The 17619-nt window shown below is 44.9% G+C and overlaps 1 protein-coding gene across 4 annotated transcripts in view; it reads right to left on the reverse strand.

Moving 5' to 3' along the window:
- LOC115152834 (centrosomal protein of 170 kDa) overlaps positions 1–17619 on the reverse strand; it is a 76302-nt gene that overhangs the window by 8637 nt on the left and 50046 nt on the right. For all 4 annotated transcript variants that reach the window (XM_029697694.1, XM_029697692.1, XM_029697691.1 and 1 more), the window contains 4 exons: positions 15666–16249; positions 13241–13381; positions 3365–3500; positions 1621–3189 (listed from right to left, as the gene is read on the reverse strand). In XM_029697694.1, coding sequence (XP_029553554.1) covers positions 1621–3189; positions 3365–3500; positions 13241–13381; positions 15666–16249 — 2430 coding nt within the window. The remainder of the gene's footprint in view (positions 1–1620; positions 3190–3364; positions 3501–13240; positions 13382–15665; positions 16250–17619) is intronic.

The following is a 17619-nucleotide window of genomic DNA, read 5'->3' on the forward strand; positions in this document are numbered from 1 at the left end:
TAAACACCACTCACACACACACTAAACACCACTCACACACACACACACACTAAACACCACCCACACACACACACACTAAACACCACCCACCCACACACACACACACTAAACACCACCCACACACACACACTAAACACCACCCACACACACACACTAAACACCACCCACACACACACACTAAACACCACCCACACCACACACACACACCAACCACCACACACACACACACACCACCAACCACCACCACCACCACCACACACAAACACTGACCACAACACACACATGGACAAGGACACACACTGACCACAACACACAAACACTGACCACAACACACACACACGGACAAGGACAAACACTGACCACAACACACAAACACTGACCACAACACACACATGGACAAGGACAAACACTGACAATGACACACAAACACTGACCACAACACACACGGATAAGGACAAACACTGACCACAACACACACACACTGACCACAACACACACATGGACAAGGACAAACACTGACGACACACAAACACTGACCACAACACACACATGGACAAGGACAAACACTGACCACAACACACACACTGACCACAACACACACATGGACAAGGACAAACACTGACCACAACACACAAACACTGACCACAACACACAAACACTGACCACAACACACACATGGACAAGGACAAACACTGACCACAACACACACACGGACAAGGACAAACACTGACCACAACACACACATGGACAAGGATAAACACTGACCACAACACACACATGGACAAGGACAAACACTGACAACGACAGGACCGGAAAAAGGGCAAGGCTATCCAAGAATCACAATGATGTATAAGAGGAACAATCTCCCAGAAATGTAATGGGTATTTACCAACGTTTCGGCATCACTGTGCCTTCCTCAGGGTAATGTCATGAATACTTGAACCAGGTGCTTGCACTGTGTGTCTACATAACCTGGTTCAAGTATTCATGAAATTACCCCGAGGAAGGCACAGTGATGCCGAAACATTGATAAATACCCATTAAATTGCTGGGAGATTATACATGAGTGTGCGACTTTCTTTATTTTGATAGTTTATAGTTTATTCGCCGTTAGTCAGCACCTCCACACAAACTATTATTCTGGGTGTGCACCAGCTCATGTTTTTTAACCCCCATAGAGACTGCCAGATGTCCGGACAACAGGCCCTCCGATTTGACTCACTGAACTCTGTCTGAGAAGTAGTTGGTGAACCAGGCGAGGCAGTCATTTGAGAAACCAAGGCCGTTGAGTCTGCCGATAAGAATGTGGGGATTGACAGAGAAAGCCTTGGCCTGGTCGATGAATACAGCTGCACAGTAATGTCTGTTATCGATGGTGGGTATGATATCATTTAGGACCTTGAATGTGGCAGATGTGCACCCGTGACCAGATCGGAAACCAGATTGCATAGCCGAGAAGGTACGGTGGGATGGACAGTGTGGGGGATTTGGAAACAACGGGATGAAAAAACACATTTGACTTGCTCTTTAACAGTTTACATTAAATAATAAAAGACTGAGTGTTTCGATCTGTCCTTCATTTTCTGAGTGAACCTATCAGAGATGAGAACATGATCTCACCTGAGGGAGTGCTGTGGATGGAGGAGCTGATTCTGGACTTGGCCTCGGTCAGCTTGGACACACTGTTGGCCCTCATGCGAGGAGCCAATTTGTTGTCGGTGGGGGTGGAGGAGCGGAGGCCCAGGCGCAGTATGGTCTCTGCAGACAGGCGAGGGGAGGAGGTGCTGCTCCGGCCTACTGTACACTCTGAGTCACTACGGGCCGAGATGGAGCCCAGCCGCGTCCTCCTGGGCTGGGCCAGCATGTCTAGCCGCGAGGGCCCTTTCCGACCCGATGGAGGCTTGGACGTGGAACTGGTGGTGGACACCTCGGAGGCCACAGACATCCTGTCTGCATCGGCCTGGTCCGTGTCGGATGTGTCCCCCAGCCGGGCCCGGCGGAGCAGGGAGGTTCTGGTAGGCCGAGGCTGGGGCAGAGAGGCCTGTTTCCCCAGGGAGGAAGCTGTGGCGGCCTGGAGAGTCTTACTAGACTTAGTGGAGCTGGTCTTGCAGCTGGATTTGGCCTCCAGTTTGGAATGTAGCAGGTCATCCATAGAGGTGAAGTGGCTGCGGCTGTACGTGCGACTATGCAAACTCTCCTGGTCAGAGGATAGGATGTCGGAGATGGGGAAGGACGAGGTCTGGTCATCATCTGTGAGATCCTGGGAGGGTTGGCGTGCCCGCGACGGGGCAGACTGGACGGAGCGGCGAGCATCTAGCCGGCTGGGATCAGTTCTGGTCTTGGTCTTTCTCTCCAAGCGCTCGCGGGCGTTGGTGCTGGCAGCGGTTTTGGAGGTTGAGCTCAGATTGCTCTTCTCCTTGTACAGGCTGCTGAGGGAGCGCCGTTTCTGGTGAGCCGGTTTCTTCTCTCCCTCCCCTGCCGCCTGGTTGTAGGTGCTGGCCGTGTCCACGTCTGACTCAGGGGAGAAAAAGCCTGCCCGGTTGGCTCTGTCCAGCTTGTTCTCATCCCTCAGCTTGGCCTCCAGGAAGGCCATGACAGCCACTGTGTCCTTCAGCAGGGTGGCTGTGTCCATGCTGCCCACAGAGTCACTGCGCTCGCTATGCTCGCGGCCCAGGACACCGGCATCACCTTTGATCCGAGGGATCAGCTCGATGGGTACCACACCACTGGGCTTCTCAATGGTGAAGCTGCCCTGACGGACCAGAGGCTTGCCCCCTGACTTCTCCCCCCTGTCCCCTCCTCCTTTGCTGTGGTGCTGAATCCTATCCTCTGCCCGCCTCCTCCTCTCCTCGGACCTCTTCTCACTGCTGCTCATGGGTCTGAGAGAGGGCTTGGAGGAGGTCTGTAGTGGAGCCTTGGTCTGGTTCATCATATCCCCCTCCTCTATGGAGGTAAAACACGCCCCGTCTCCTTCATGCTCCACCTGCCTCTCCTTCTCCTGGGGCTCCGTGTCCTGTTTCTCCCCGATCTCTGAGCGATGCAGGCCCAGGCCGCACAAGCTCTTCCCTGGCTTGGCCCGGGGGTCGTCGATGGGAAGCTGGGGGAGGGTCCTGCGTTTACGCTCGGTGAGACTGGAGGTGGCAGAGCTGGTACTTCGAATGGAAATGCCCGACTCAAAGGCATCCGCTTCTGGAAGAAAAAAATAATAATAGTAAAGCTACATTTCTTAATCAAATTAAATAAATATCGCACCCAACTCAACCATAGTAATTTAGTGCCATTATGTGATGAAAATACACCTTAGCTAAGACAGATGCAGATTGACATTAGCCTGATTTTGGTAAATATAGGAGCCCTACTGTACCTCTCTGCTGATGGACGAAGGCAGGTGACTCAGCACCAGACCCCTCTGGGTCGGTTCTCGTGTGGTTAGCAGCTGGACTGGCCCACTGAGACACCCAGCGACTACTGCCCACTGCCACTGGGTCCTCAGACATACTCTGACAGGAGAGAAGAGAGCGCAGACACAGTTAGCCTAGTTTCGTCAGACTCGTGGCATTCCACTCCATTTAGAGAAACAGTGGTTGTGGGAAAAGACTACAGTTAACCTACTAAATCAACCGGATCCCTGCTACTGGCCACCTAGAGCTGGAGGAAGTACTCACATGTAGCGGAGGACACAGAAGACAACTCTGCTGCTATTCATTCACCTCTGAATGGTCTTATGTTTAAGTGATGAGCCTGAAGAGTTATCATACTCATTACGTATTAGCTGATTCATATTTTAAACCAAGCATGGTGTAGAATAGCGGACCCCAGAGTAGCCAAGGGAGGTGATAGGTGGGAATAAAGACCCATGATTGTACAAAAACAATACTTGAATTTATTACAGATGCAGGATTTTAGAATAAATGGCTTGTCTCACACAGTTGTCCATAGCAGCAACATTCAGGATACGAAATCTCAAAAATTACGGCGAGTCTAAAGCTCAGCCCCTTAATAAGGTTCCTACTTCAGCTTAGACTGGGCTTAAATGCTAAACAGTATAACTAGGGATTACCCCTTTTCCAGCTCTAAACAGAGCAACTCTCATTACTGGGACTAGAGAGTCTACCAGAACAGCCTAAATCAACTGCCTGTACATACAGGCTGCAACAAACAAACTGCTATGGAGCACATTATAAAATGGTGTTCAACCCTGAGCTGAGAGAAAAGGACAGCATGTATCCCTTCACTCCTCAACCCCGCCAAAACTTATTAACCAATGAGAATGAGCATTTCATTTGAAGAACTTTACTTGTTAAATTAGACCAGGTAGCACTATGGAAAAAATTATTTAAGTTGATTGCATTAATTAGTTTAAATTACCATATTTAGTCATGTCCACTTTAGTTTAAAAGAGAGAGCTAAATCAAATTAAACATGATTACCGTAATTTCCGGACTATTGAGCGCACCTGAATATAAGCCGCACCCACTGAATTAAAAATTATTATTTTTTTGAACATAAATAAGCTGCACATGTCTATAAGCCGCAGGTGCCTACTGGTACATTGAAACAAATTAACTTTACACAGGCTTTAACGAAACACGACTTGTAACAAAAATAAATAGGCTTTAACGAAACACGGCTTGTAACAAAAATAAATAGGCTTTAACGAAACACGGCTTGTAATAAAAAAAAAAATAGCAGTAGCTTTAGTTGTCTTTTTGCACTGAGTCAATTCCTCACGCTGCTGTTTCCAACATCTTATCATCGACTCATTAAGACCAAGCTCCCGTGCAGCAGCTCTATGTCCTTTTCCAACAGCCAGATCAATCGCCTTCAACTTGAAAGCTGCATCATATGCATTTATCCGTGTCTTTGCCATGATGAGGGTGACAAAATGACTACCGTAATCAGAATGATGGGAAGTTTGAGAGCGCTCGATTTAATCTAAACAGTAAACAAAAAAGTTGTTTGACCTTAACCCGTTCGGCAATTTCATTGGTCTAATGAAAGCTTCATGCCGGCAAAAAACTGAGCACGTCACAGAATGTGTTTTTTTGGAGAAAAAATATTTGAAAGTGGGAAAAATCCATATATTAGCCGCGTCATTGTTTAAGCCGCGAAGTTCAAAGCGTGGGAAAAAAGTTGCGGCTTATAGTCCGGAAATTACGGTAGAAATACTACTGAGGGAGAATGGATGCATGGGTGAACTACATGCTAATTATCTAACCTACCACACCTGGCTTTGTCACGAGCGTCAGAATGAGTAGACCAATGTGCAGCGTGGAATATGTTCATCTTGAGTTTAATGAAAGAAATGAACACTTTACAAATTAAACAAAAAATTACAGCAGACAGTTCCGTCAGGTACTTACAACTAAACGAAAACAACTACCCGGAAAACCCAAAGGAAAAACAGGCTGCCTAAGTATGGTTCCTAATCAGAGAGAATGATAGACAGCTGCCTCTGGTTAGGAACCATACTCGGCCCAACACAAAGAAATACAGCACAGAATGCCCACCCCACACCCTGACCTAACCACATAGAGAAATAAACCCTCTCTCTCAGGTCCGGGCGTGACAGGCTTAAACCTGACAAACTAACTGGTAAGCAAACAATTAAGGTCAGGAACACCTAAAATGGTAGATAGCTATTCATGGAAATGGACTAGTGCACTTTATCTAAAACACACATGAATATACCTATAAGCATTTTAGAAAATGTTAACTTCATGAAATAAGACCTGTTAAAGTGGTGATGAGGCCAGGCTGCCTCATTACACTATGTAGGGTAGCACCATGGTGTCGCCGGAGGACAGCTAGCTTCCGTTCTCCTCTGGGTACAATGACTTCAATGCAAAACCTAGTAGGTTCATGGTTCTCACCCCCTTCCATAGACATACACAGTAACAACTTCCGGAGGACATCCTCCAACCTATCAGAGCTCTTGCAGCATGAACTGACATGTTGTCCACCCAATCAAAGGATCAGAGAATTAATATAGTACTGAAAGCATAAGCTACAGGTAGCTAGCACTGCAGTGCATAAAATGTGGTGAGTAGTTGACTCAAAGATGGAGAAAGACAATGGTTGAACAAATTTGAACAAATTCAATTCTTCAAACATGAAGGAGCAAGAGAGAGAGAGCTATATTTCGTAATTTTTTCACTCACTTTCAGCAAATGCTATGTTCGCTAGCTGGCTATGACTATCCAACACTGGACCTCTTCCAAGTCAAAGTAAGCTTTTGGTTTTACTAATTTATTGCCACCTGAGCCCGCAAGTGTAACTGCTAAACTGCTTGCTGACTGTACACTGTACTGCATGTTTGTAGCGGGTTTACTAACACGTTAGTTCTATTAGCTATGCTGACTATGACATTACTTTAGCTAATATGGTGAAAACGATGTAGGCTGTGTGTAGCATCAATGATATGAAGGTTTGCCTTGGAAAGTTTTTTTTTGCCTGGTCACAGACTGCTGAAGTGTTGTGCACTGAAGTCCGCAAGTGAAGGAAAAGGTGAGTGAAGGAGAGCACGTAGATGCGAGAAGGAATAAAATGATCTGTTTGTATGTGGTTATGAAAGTTAACTATTTGCATGTGATCAGGGCTATATTCATTCTGCTGATTCCGTTGAAAATCTTTTCTTAAACGGAAGCTAACGGAACAAAACGGGTTAAACATAACTGAACTTGTCCAATAGAAACTGTCATTTTCAAGTATTGATTACACCCTAGATCAGCTAGATGCATGTAAGAGTGTGCAAGGCGGTATTGAATGTGTCACTGTCTATCCATGTGTCACTGTCTGTCACCTCAAATCTTTCTCTCGACCTGTGTGTACCTACAGTTAAAGTCGGAAGTTTACATACACCTTAGCCAAAAACATTCTCAGTTTTTCACAATTCCTGACATTTAATCCTAGTAAAAATACCCTCTCTTAGGTCAGTTAGGATCACCACTTTATTTTAAGAATGTGAAATGTCAGAATAATAGTAGAGACAATGATTTATTTCAGCTTTTATTTCTTTCATCACATTCCCAGTGGGTCAGAAGTTTACATAAACTCAATTATTATTTGGTAGCATTGCCTTTAAACTTGTTTAACTTTTGTCAAATGTTTCGGGTAGTCTTCCACAAGCTTCCCACAAAAAGTTGGTTGAATTTTGGCCCATTCAAACTTTCTATAAGATTGAGGTCAGGGCTTTGTGATGGCCATGCCAATACCTTGACTTTGTTGTCCTTAAGCCATTTTGCCACAACTTTGGAAGTATGCTTGGGGTCATTGTCCATTTGGAAGACCCATTTACGACCAAGCTTTAACTTCCTGACTGATGTCTTGAGATGTTGCTTCAATATATCCACATATTTTCCTTCTTCATGATGCCAACTATTTAGTGAAGTATGCCAGTCCCTCCTGCAGCAAAGCACCCCCACAGCATGATGCTGCCACCCCCCGGCTTCACTGTTGGGATGGTGTTCTTTGGCTTGCAAGTGTTCCCCTTTTTCCTCCAAACATAATGATGGTCATTATGGCCAAACAGTTCTATTTTTGTTTCATCAGAACAGAGGACATTTCTCCAAAAAGTACAATCTTTGTCCCCATGTGCAGTTGCAAACTGTAGTCTTTTTTTTGGTGGTTTTGGAGCAGTGGCTTCTTCCTTGCTGAGCGGCCTTTCAGGTTATGTCGATATAGGACTCGTTTTACTGTGGATATAGATACTTTTGTACCTGTTTCCGACCAGCATCTTCACAAGGTCCTTTGCTGTTGTTATGGGATTGATTTGCACTTTTCGCACCAAAGTACGTTCATCTCTAGGAGACAGAACACGTCTCCTTCCTGAGCGGTATGACGGCTAAGTGGTCCCATGGTGTTTATACTTGTGTACTATTGTTTGAACAGATGAACGTGGTACCTTCAGGCATTTGGAAATTGCTCCCAAGGATGAACCAGACTTGTGGAGGTCCACAATTGTTTTTCCAAGGTCTTGGCTGATTTCTTTTGATTATCCCATGATGTCAAGCAAAGAGGCACTGAGTTTGAATGTAGGCCTTGAAATACATCCACAGGTACACCTCCAATTGACTCAAATTATGTCAATTAGCCTATCAGAAGCTTCTAAAGCCATGACATAATTTTCTGGAATTTTCCAAGCTGTTTAAAGGCACAGTCCACTTAGTGTATGTAAACTTCTGACCCACTGGAATTGTGATACAGTGAATTATAAGTGAAATAATCTGTCTGTAAACAATTGTTGGAAAAATTACTTGTGTCATGCACAAAGTAGATGTCCTAACCGACTTGCCAAAACTATAGTTTGTTCACAAGAAATGTGTGGAGTGGTTGAAAAACGAGTTTTAATGACTCCAACCTAAGTGTATGTAAACTTCCGACTTCAACTGTATGTCGTAAACCTTCATCCATAGGCTAGGTTGCAGCAACCTCATGATGGGTATAGGGAAAATTTGAGCATCATGTAGTAGCCTAAACCTATCGATGTTACATTTAACTGGGTGAATGGATGACAGTCATCCAATATGCAATATGAATGACAGTCATCCAATATGCTGTAATAGAAATATGTTCATAAAAAAATGTCATTAAAAAAAACCCGGCACCGACCGCAAATGGATCCCAATATACATCAGATAGACGATTGTAGACTATACTAGACTATTGTGGACTATCCTAAACTGTTGTAGACTATCCCAGAATATTGTAGACTACACTAGATTGTTGTGGACTATACTAGACTATTGTAGATTATACTTGACTATTGTTGACTATACTAGACTGTTGTAGCCTATACTAGACTATTGTAGACCATACTAGACTACTGTGGACTATATACTGTCTCCCTTTGTGGCTTGTATGGAAGTTGCCTGGAGGGGACAGAGCATCATTTCTCATCTCTCTATGAACTAGGTCACAGACTGAGTGGCCTACTCTGTGAATAACAAGGAAGCGGGGTGTGCCTGGCTGACACACAACTACTCCACTTCTCCCCTTCCAATAGAGTAATCTTAATGCAATCTGGAGCTCTTGCTTTCCTATATTTAGATGAAGATGAAATTAATTTGATCACCCTGTTGTTGCAGGACATTTTGTGTAGGTTATTCACATTTTAAAAAGGATTCTAAAGTTTGTAATTTCCACTTTAAAATGTATGACTTCATTTGCACCAACTAAAACTGTATCAAGGCCTACAAAAATGTCCATTCATTATAATCCACACAATAATTCACGCTACTAGCTAGTAACCTCAGCCCGGTCAACTCCTGCCAGTCTGCACAGTGCGATTCAACCCAGAGCATATCGGACTGCTTTTTTTCTACCACATCTCCACATCTCCGGATTCCTACCGCAAGCTCTGAACCTTTTCACCTGGATCATCGCAGCTAGCTAGCTGCTATCCGAGTAGCTACTCCTGGCTAACATCTCTGTCCAGAAGCAAGCACCAGTTAGCCTGGAGCTAGCCTCGTGCTAGACCCATCTCCCGGCTTGCTGAAGAGGTCCATCAGTCAATTTCTTTGGCTACAAAACCTATTTTGCCAATTGGCCTGGACCCTTTTACTGCCTACACGGAGCCCTGCCGACCCATCACGACTGGTCTGCCGACATAACCGTCCGAGAGGGCTTCAACAGACTCTTCCGTCGCGACGTCCCTCTAAGGCCCTTCTGCTAGCCTGCTAGCCCCGGCCCGCTAGCTGTCTGAATCGCCGTGTCTCCAGCTCGCTTAGCTACACACTGGACACTATGATCACTCGGCTACACATGCCTCTCCCTAATGTCAACATTGCCCATTTCTGTTTTGGTTAGTCATTATTGTCTTATTTCACTGTAGAGCCTCCAGCCCTGCTCAATATGCCTTAGCTAGCATTTTGTTCCACCTCCAACACATGCGGTGACCTCACCTGGTTTAAATGGTGTCTCTAGAGACAAAACCTCTCTCGTTGTCACTCAATGCCTAGGTTTCTCTCCAGTCTGCTGTCTTCAACCAGGATCTCAGCGATGACTGCCTCATTGCCTGCGTCCGTAATGGGTCCGTGGTCAACCGACCACCCCTCCTCAATGTCAAACACTCCTTAAAACACTTCAGCGAGCAGGCCTTTCTAATCGACCTGGAACGGGTATCCTGGAAGGATATTGACCTCATTCCGTCAGTAGAGGATGCCTGGTTATTCTTTAAAAGTGCTTTCCTCACCATCTTAAATAAGCATGGCCGATTTAAAACATGTAGAACAAGGAACAGATGTAGCCCTTGGTTCACTCCAGACCTGACTGCTCTTGACCAGCACAAAAACATCCTGTGGCGTACTGCATTAGCATCGAATAGCCCCCGCGATATGCACATTTTCAGGGAAGTTAGGAACTAATATACACAGGCAGTTAGGAAAGCAAAGGCTAGCTTTTTCAAACAGAAATGTGCATCCTGTAGCACAAACTCCCAAAAGTTCTGGGACACTGTAAAGTTCATGGAGAATAAGAGCACCTCCTCCCAGCTGTCCACTGCACTGAGGCTAGGAAACACTGTCACCACAAATAAATCCACGATAATTGAGAATTTCAGTAAGCATTTTCTACGGCTGGCCAAGCTTTCCACCTGGCTACCCCTACCCCGGTCAACAGCTCTGCACCTCCCACAGCAACTTGCCCAAGCCTCCCCCATTTCTCATTCACCCAAATCCAGATAGCTGATGTTCTGAAACAGCTGCAAAATCTGGACCCCTACAAATTAACTGGGCTAGACAATCTGGACCCTCCCTTTCTAAAATTATCCACCGCAACTGTTGCAACCCCTATTACTAGCCTGTTCAACCTCTCTTTTAATTTGATATTTTGTATCGTCTGAGATCCCTCAAGATTGGAAAGCTGCCGCGGTCATCCCCCTCTTCAAAGGGGGAGACACCTTAGACCCAAACTGTTACAGACCTATATCTATCCTACCCTGCCTTTCAAAGGCCTTCGAAAGCCAAGTTAACAAACAGATCACCGACCATTTCGAATCCCACCGTACATTCTCCGCTTTGCAATCTGTTTTCCGAGCTGGTCATGGGTGCACCTCAGCCACGCTCAAGGTCCTAAACGATATCATAATCACCATCCATAAAATACAATACTGTGCAGCTGTATTCATCGACCTGGCCAAGGCTTTCGACTCTGTTAATCCCCACATTCTTATCAGCAGACTCAACAGCCTTGGTTTCTCAAATGACTGACTCGCCTGGTTCACCAACTACTTCTCAGATAGAGTTCAGTGTGTCAAATCGGAGGGCCTGTTGCCTGGACCTCTGGCAGTCTCTATGGGGGTGTCGCAGGGTTCAATTCTCGGGCCGACTCTTTTCACTGTATACATCAATGAAGTCGCTCTTGCTGCTGGCGATTTTCTGATCCACCTCTACGCAGAAGACACCATTCTGTATACATCTGGCCCTTCTTTTGACACTGTGTTAACTAACCTCCAGACGAGCTTCAATGCCATACAACTCTCCTTCCGTGGCCTCCAACTGCTCTTAAATGCAAGTAAAACTAAATGCATGCTCTTCAACCGATCGCTGCCCGCACCTGCCCGCCCGTCTAGCATCACTACTCTGGACAGTTCTGACTTAGAATATGTGGACAACTACAAATACCTAGGTGTCTGGTTAGACTGTAAACGCTCCTTCCAGACTCACATTAAGCATCTCCAAAATTAAATATTGAATTGGCTTCTTATTTTGCATCCTTTTGTATCCTTATTTTGCATCCTTCACTCATGCTGCCAAACATACCCTCGTAAAACTGACTATCCTACCGATCCTTGACATTGGCGATGTCATTTACAAAATAGCCTCCAACACTCTACTCAGAAAATTGGATGCAGTCTATCGCAGCACCATCAGTTTTGTCACCAAAGCCCCATATACCTCCCACCACTGCGACCTGTATGCTCTCTTTGGCTGGCCCTCGCTTCATATTCATCGCCAAACCCACTGGCTCCAGGTCATCTATAAGTCTTTGCTAGGTAAAGCCCCGCCTTATCTCAGCTCACTCTGCTGCCAATGACTGGAACGAATTGCAAAAATCACTGAAGCTGGAGACTCATATCTACCTCACTAACTTTAAGCATTAGCTGTCAGAGCAGCTTACAGATCATTGCACCTGTACATAGCCCATCTGTAAATAGCCCACCCAACTACCTCATCCCCATATTGTTATTTTATTTTTTTGTTTGTTTTCTTGATCCTTTGCACCCCAGTATCTCTATTTGCACATTCATCTTCTGCACATCTATCACTCCAGTGTTTATTGCTAAATTGTAATTCCTTTGCCACAACGGCCTATTTATTGCCTTATCTCCGTAATCTTACCTCATTTGCACAGACTGTATATAGACTTTCTATTGTTTTATTGACTGTATGTTTGTTTATTCCATGTGTAACTGTTGTTGTTGTTTGTGTCGCACTGCTTTGCTTTATCTTGGTCAGGCCGCAGTTGTAAATGAGAACTTGTTCTCAAATGGCCTACCTGGTTAAATAAAGGTGAAATAAAATGTTTAAAAAATGTCTGCGCCCCTGCCCAGTCATGTGAAATCCATAGATTAGGGCCTAATGAATGTATTTACATTGACTGATTTCCTTCTATGAACTGGAACTCAGTAAAATCTTGGAAATTGTTGCATGTTGTGTTTATATTTTTGCTCTGTCATGAGGAAATCAGCACTAGCATTGTTAACTTTTTGTGATCTCTGCCTCTCATTCCTGCCCACTGGGCACAGACATCAATTCAACGTCTATTCAAATCAAATTCAACTATTTGTCACATGCGCCGAATGCAAGAGGTGAAGACCTTACCGTGAAATGCTTACCTACAAGCCCTTAATCAACAATGCAATTTCATTGAAATTACGCGGAAACAATGTTGATTCAACCAGTGTGTGTGCAGTGGGTGGTTTGTGCATCACTCTCCTCGGAAAACAAAAACAATAGGAGTTCCACTGGAAAAGAAATTATATTTTGGCATATTAACACTCAACAGTTTTCAGAGGCTGTCCCGTCCATGAGAAGGAGTCTGAGCGTCAGGGAAAGAGACAGCGAGTGACTCAACCCAAGTATGTCAGGGCCATAATAATGAATGTTAGTGATGGATACATTTCTCAAGCATCACATCACTGAATGAGATAGATGCTATCAGGTGTTGGCAGGCTATGATGACTAAAAGCCGTGAGCGATTGGGTGCAATCCTTTTTGTCTCTATGGAAGAGGTGTTTTACCTCGGATGGAAGGCAGCTTGGTTTCACCGTTTCTCCCATCTCTATGGTCTTCCTCTCCTTCTTCTCCTTCCCCCCTCTTCCTTGTTGTAGTTCTACTGGTCCTGAGACAGACAGATCCTGGTTCTGCTCCACCCCGAACACCTGAGTATCAAGGTAATAGAGAGCTACATGACTTTTCACTGTAGTCTACTCTACTCAATAGACAAAGGTGGCTGATATTGGACCAACATGAGGGCCAGAGACAATTAAAGCACTGCCCCATACATCCACACAAGGCCAGTGCCATGGTAACAGCACTAGAAAGAACACACATTACAGCCATGTAAAAAAAAACAGAGAGCAGTGTGCCAATTAGTGTGTCAGCTAATTCTAGGAATTACCATAATCACACTTCTAGTTTAGAGAAGACGACCCAGTCTATGCTCTGAATAAAACTCACAACCAATGTTTTTATTTAACTAGGCAAGTCAGTTAAGAACAACCTCTTATTTACAATGACGGCCTAGGAACAGTGGGTTAACTGCCTTGTTCAGGGGCAGAACGACACCTTTACCTTGTCAGCTCGGGGATTCGATCTAGCAACCTTTCGGTTAGTGGCCCAACGCTCTAACCACTAGGCTACCTGCCACCCCAGGCTACCTGCCACCAATGCCCCCCCCAACCCACTCCCCTCTTCATCCATGCCCCAAATATCATATTTTATGTCCCATATACATGTTTAATGAGTGAAAAAAGTACATATCAGGGCAACATGTTTAAACCGAGTTTATTTGGGGTAATCTTAAACCACGTCCCAACAGTAAACTCTCCTCTACTTCCGAGACTCTGCCTTCTAGAAATCTTTTCATTCAGCATGAGAAAGTACGCAGGCAGCTGTTACATGAGCAAATAATGGAGAGAGCTCGATGGTGAGCCTCAAAATGCCATTTGGAGCCTGTTAGATTTGCTCTATAGCGGTATGTAACATGGCATGCTGTGATCAGACTGAGCACTACACTCTTAGAAAAAAGGCTTCCAAAAGGGTTCTTTGGCTGTCCCCCCTTTTGATTCCAGGTAGAACCCTCATGGGTTTTATGTAGCACCCTCTGTGGAAAGGGTTCTACATGTAACACAACAGGGTTCTTCAAAGGGGTACAGTCCCAAAATGTTTTGCATGTCAGCAATCAAGTTTTCAAGATATTGGACTTTCAAAAAGCTAATTGCAACTTGCCACATAATCATGATGACACAAAATGCATCATATGATGAAAAATGCGTGATGATGTGGCAAGTTATAATTTACTTTTTGAAAGTCATATATCTTGACAACTTGACTGCTGACATGCAAAACATTTTGGGACTGTATGAACAGTGAACTAATGAAAAAAATACTAAAATATTGTTTTTGAGTGGATTATTCCTTTAAGGGATTTATGAGTCTTATGTGGTTTTAATAGTGTTTTTTTATGATGGCAGCTGTTACGCTGGATTGTGCCAGCCAAGTTATACACACTACACTCTTAGAAAAATGGGTTCCAAAAGAGTTCTTTGATTGTACGATAGCCCTTATTGGTTCCATGTAGAACCCTCTGTGGAAAGGGTTCTACATGGAACCCTTTTGGGTTCTACCTGGAACTATTAGGGTTCTACCTGGAACCAAAAAGGGTTCTTCAAAAGGTTCTCCTACGGGGACAGCTGAAGAACCCTTTAAGGTTCTAGATAGCACCTTTTTTCTAAGAGTGTATGATAGCCCACTCTCTTAATGTGTATGGCTGTTCATATGAGCTAATCCTAATAAGAACAGAGAGACTTGAGGGAAATAGACCTCCATCTCAGGGCGAGATGTACCATTTCCTAATACTAACTGTGACATTTCTTTATTTCTATACTATTGAAAATTAGAGTATTAATGAAAGTGCCTGATCAAGAACTTCAGTGCACCAAAGTTTGAAAGGAATTTTAGATTACATATTGTACAAGGTAAATATTTTAAATAGTCTTGTAATGACCACATTGTTGGAAATAAAATACATTACAAAATGAAATCCAATTTCCCTTTACCCATGGGTCACAGAGGACTAGAGGACACAGTCAAATGCTTTTCATTCGGAAAATAGCAATGTAATAAATCAATGTGACAGATCATTACAGCTCAAAAGCTCAGCATGCTTAGTGGACGTTATTTATGGCTGATATTTCAGAAAACTATAGAAAAATAGCATGCCCTTTGAATGCCCCGTTCAATAAAGTTAATTAAATTACGTTAATTCAAGACACCGAGAACTTGGTCATTCTTACTTTCAAACCAAGTCAGCTTTCCTACATGCAATTCAGATAATATACAAATAAAATGACATATGTATTCCTTATGATTTTCACAGCAACCCAACCAACAATGATAAATCCTTGAGCTGAGTGTGAATATACATCAGAAAGCTGACCATACCTTGTCTATCATGCGCCTGGCCTCCTCCTCCTCAGGGTTGCGGTTCTCCAACTCGATGGTGTAGGTTCCCTTATCGCTCTGGTCATCCTCCTGCTCCTTGTCCCTCTGGGACCGAGGGTTCCTCAGACCTTCCTCACTGGGGCTGGGCTCAGTGGTCTGGTGGCCTGTACTGACCGAGCTCCTCCCTATGCTGTGGTCCTCAGACCTCTGCTTCATCAGAACTCGGGCGGCAGTGGGGGCTCCCGCTATCAGGGCCGCTGATAATGGGGCCTTACTGAAGTCTGTGGTCATGGTGGAAGGGGCCTTAGAGTGGGAGGGGGGGGTGGGGCAAAGAGCCTCCCTGGCCACACCCCCAAGCAGCGGTGCAGTCTGGGAGAAGGAGTAGGAGCGTCGCTTGCGGGGGTTGTCATCATTGTAGAATTCGATCATGAAGGTAGTCCTGTTGCCGGTAGTCCGACCCCACTGACCTCCCTGTCCTCCCTGCGCCGACCTCAGCCTCTCCTCCAGAGCCAGCCTCCGGCTGCCGAAGCGCAGGCCAATCCCGTTCTCAGAGTCACTCTGGGTACCGTCCTCATGCTTGCTGCCTGGGAGAACCAAGACAGGAGGAGAGCACAGACCTGAGTTACTGCACTTACAGGAAACACACAACCTATAACATCTAACCTCTGACCTTTCAACTGCTAATCATGATCTAGAGAGAGAAAGACAGAAGGACAGATAGTCCTCTATGATGGAATCTAATGTCTCCAGACTTTACCCAGCCACAGTACTACTAGCCCTGCCTCCCTGTGGGCAGAGGGGGTGAGAGGAGGGGGTTGGAGGGTGGAGCAGGAGCAGGAAGGGAGGAGGGAGGGAAAGCGGGGGCTCAGGAAGTAGCATGCAGTCAGACGTGACAGTGGTGGGTTCAGAGACAGAATATCACCAGGCTACTCTGGAAACAGAGGCCTTTCATGCAGCAGCAGACAAACAATCTGTTAGGAGCCTCACAGCGCTGCATGTCTCTGAGTGACTAGAGCTGGCTGGCCCCGGCCCCAACCCCGCCGGCCCCACATGAGTCAGACTGCATCTCCTCCACTCCACCTCATCACACACAGCACACAGACACATCAAGCAAAAACTAAACAGTTAAATCTACTACACAGTACAATCAACACAGTTCTCTCTACTACACAGTACAGAGACAAAAAACACAGTTTACTCCAGTAAACAGTATAGAGAAAATCAACACAGTTAACTCTACTACACAGTACAGCGACAAAAAGCACAGTTTACGCTAGTAAACAGTATAGAGAAAATCAACACAGTTAACTGTACTATACAGTATGGAGACAATCAACACAAATAACTCTACTACACAGTACAGAGACAATCAACACAGTTAACTCTACTACACAGTATAGAGAAAATCAACACAGTTAACTACACAGTACAGACACAATCAACACAGTTAACTCTACTACACAGTGCAGAGACAATCAAAACGGTGAACTCTAATATACAGTACAGACACAATCAACACGGTTAACTCATCAATCCACACAAAATACCCCATAATGACAAAGAAAAAACAGTATTTTTAAAAATGTGTTCAAATGTATTAAAAACTGAAATATTACATTAATATAAGTATTCAGACCCTTTACTCAGTACTTTGTTGAATCACATTTGGCAGAGATGAAGGGTTCAAGTCTGGGCTCTAGCTGTGCCACTCAAGGACATTTAGAGACTTGTCCTGAAGCCACCCATGCGTTGTCTTGGCTGTGTGCTTAGGGTTGCTGTCCTGTTGGAAGGTGATCCTTCACCCCAGTCTGAGGTCCTGAGCACCCTGGAGCAGGATTCCTCTGTACTTTGCTCCATTCATCTTTCCCTCCGTTCATCCCTACAGCATGATGCTGCCACCGCCATGCTTCACCGTAGGGATGGTGCCTGGTTTCCTCCAGACGTGACACTTGGC

Source organism: Salmo trutta, chromosome 18, assembly GCF_901001165.1.
Source record: "Salmo trutta chromosome 18, fSalTru1.1, whole genome shotgun sequence".
In the NCBI taxonomy this organism is placed as follows: domain Eukaryota; kingdom Metazoa; phylum Chordata; class Actinopteri; order Salmoniformes; family Salmonidae; genus Salmo; species Salmo trutta.